General features: G+C 49.8%; 1 protein-coding gene across 1 annotated transcript in view; it reads right to left on the bottom strand.

The window, feature by feature from the left end:
• Nucleotides 1-2382, bottom strand: part of Faf1 (Fas associated factor 1) — a 301118-nt gene extending 298736 nt beyond the window's left edge. Inside the window, exon 1 of the mRNA XM_021160394.1 lies at nucleotides 1898-2382. Within this exon, the coding sequence (XP_021016053.1) occupies nucleotides 1898-1942 (45 nt within the window). The 5' untranslated portion in view covers nucleotides 1943-2382. The remainder of the gene's footprint in view (nucleotides 1-1897) is intronic.
• Between the last annotated feature and the right edge of the window lie 220 nt (nucleotides 2383-2602).

Below are 2602 nucleotides of genomic sequence, written 5' to 3'. Positions count from 1 at the left end.
CACTCTGTAGACCAGGCTGGCCTCGAACTCAGAAATCCGCCTGCCTCTGCCTCCCGAGTGCTGGGATTAAAGGCGTGCGCCACCACGCCCGGCTAGAAAATTTTTTCCACTTATAAACAGTGTGCACAATATGTCACTGGCCTATAAGACCACTCCAATACCATTCTAATAGGAGAAATCTTTGGCTGGAAATGTAGACCAGTGGTAGAGCTTTTGCCTAACATGCACAAAGCTCTGGGTTCAATCTCCAGCTACTGCAAAAGGAAGACATTTTCAACGGGGAAAGAAAGACTGGAGAAAAAAATGTTATTGGAATTTAATAATGTGATTAAAAATAATCATTTTGATTTCCAAACCAAAGTCTTGATGTACCTCAAAAATATTACTCTGCCTCTGGGCACAAGTCCTTTAGCTAATATTAATAGTGACCCATGTGTTGTGGGATACACTTCTATAATCCCAACACTGAAGCAACAATTAAGACTGGCCTGAGCTATATATATCTTGAAACTATGCCTCAAAAAAAAAACAAGCATAGTGACTGACAGAAAGACAGAGATCAACTACAAGTTGTTAGAGGTTTTTAAAAATTTACAAAATTAAAACGAAGTTATAATCACATTAGGACTAGGATAAATTACACCATTTGTTGCTGTCCTTCTCATCAAAACACAAACTGGGTAAAAACTACATCTAAGAAATGGACATGGTGAATCACACCTGTAATCCCAGTACTGTGAGAAGCTGGGGTAGGAAGACTATATTAAATTAGATGCCACCCTGGGATGCACATAGGGAGACACTAAGATAAAGAACTCAGGCTATTCTAAAGCCTACAAAATGCCATGGCCAACTCTTCTTTTTAAAACCATCCTTTCTGAGTTTATATGTTGCAGTATAATCAAAAAGGATATATAAAAGAATATTCCTAGTGTGCCAGACAACTACTAGACAAGAAAGCAGAGCAAATGCTTGGAAAATGGTCATCAGAACACTAAGTAAAAATGTAGTACTACCTACAGAGACTGTGAAGTAAAGTCAGTGTGGGAGAAAATCTGCCTGTATTTGAAAAATATAATTCCAAACAATGTGTGTATGGCACTAAAATGTGTTTTTCAGTAAATATCAAGGGGCAAAGAAAATATTCACAGGGTAGTGGTTAATAACTGCAAGTCTTTCCAGATGCACACAGCTCTCCTTTCAAAGGGCCTCCCTAAGATACTTTACCATGCCAGGATTACTACAGGAGGGTTCGGTAAGGGAACGATCTTTACTTTGAATTAATTAATTGAAGGACGCCAAACAATTGAAGTCTGTAAGGGAAAGGAATCTGCAAATGTGGACGGGTTATTAAGTTTGTGAATTCACTGCAGAGATACATCCTGCCTCTCTGCCTCCTTATTTTCTGCTCTCCAGATTGCAATAAGGCCTCCAGCGTCTCAACTGCCTACCCTTCTTTGAAAAGGACCACAAAGCCCAACTAGTCTCATCACCTCCTCATCACTCTACCTTTTCACTCTCCACTTCATACAATACACCACACCCATAGCAACACATCACTGTCCCCTCATGGAATAACCCAAACACCCCACAATTAACCCACATTCTACACATGCCTCATAAGACTGAGAAGAGCCCACATACATAGCAACCCCCAAATCACTATATCCCCAAACGTAAAAATATCATTCAACACACAGAGAGAGAGAGAAAGAGAGAGAGCAAATGAAATACATGTTCCCCAAGGTTCACAATATACACACATCCTGAGCCACGTAGGGTAGAAAAGCCCACACTACAACCACTGCGGTGCTCAAACAAACGCAGGGAAGAGGCCACCGCGCTACCCCGAGGCGCCAAGTTGGAGGTGGGAAGCCAGCAGAGCCAGACACTTCACCTGAAAATCCGCAAGGATCATCTCCCGGTCCATGTTGGACGCCATGGCGGCCGCCGAGCTCCGCGGCTCCGGGAACGAAGCGCGCACCTGGGAGCGAGACGGCGCCTCCTGCGGCCGAAGCTGCGGCCGCCGCCGGGTGGCGAAGGGCTGGCGGGCGAGCCGGCGGGAGGGCCGGCGGACCGGCGGGAGGGGCAGCGCGGGAGACTAGGTGCTCATGCACTCGGTAACCTTCAGCCGCCCTGAGTCCGCCTGCGCCCCGCGGAGCCCTCGCCGCAGCTGCCGGGACGGGGAGGCTGGTCTCGATGCCGGGACGGTCCTTCCGTCGCCGCCTGGGAGGAGGACAGGTTGCGACAGCGCGCGCCCGGCTCCCTCCAGCCACGGCAAACCCGACGGGGGCGGGGAAAGCGAGAGAAGGAGCAGGCGGGCCAACGCCACAGCCGCCTCCGCCTCCTCCGCTTCCTCCCCGGCCGCCGCCTCCGCCCCTGGTTGGCCGGCGCCTGAGCTGTCGCACATTTTGCCTGTCATCGAGGTCGCAAAGCGGCGCTTTGCGGCTGTCACGTGACTGCCCTCCTGTCAAGCGCTTTGGCGCTCGGCTTGCGGGCGGGGTCGCCGGCCTGTGTGGCAGGGACGCCGTTGTGCGTCCCCCCCACCCCACCCCACCCCACCCCCGGAGCCTGAGGACCCGCAACAGGTTATTCCGGTTTG

The sequence above is a fragment of the Mus caroli genome, chromosome 4, assembly GCF_900094665.2.
Source record: "Mus caroli chromosome 4, CAROLI_EIJ_v1.1, whole genome shotgun sequence".
Lineage (NCBI taxonomy): Eukaryota > Metazoa > Chordata > Mammalia > Rodentia > Muridae > Mus > Mus caroli.
The sequence above is the reverse complement of the archived record's forward strand: the minus strand, read 5'-3'. Positions and strand labels throughout refer to the sequence as shown.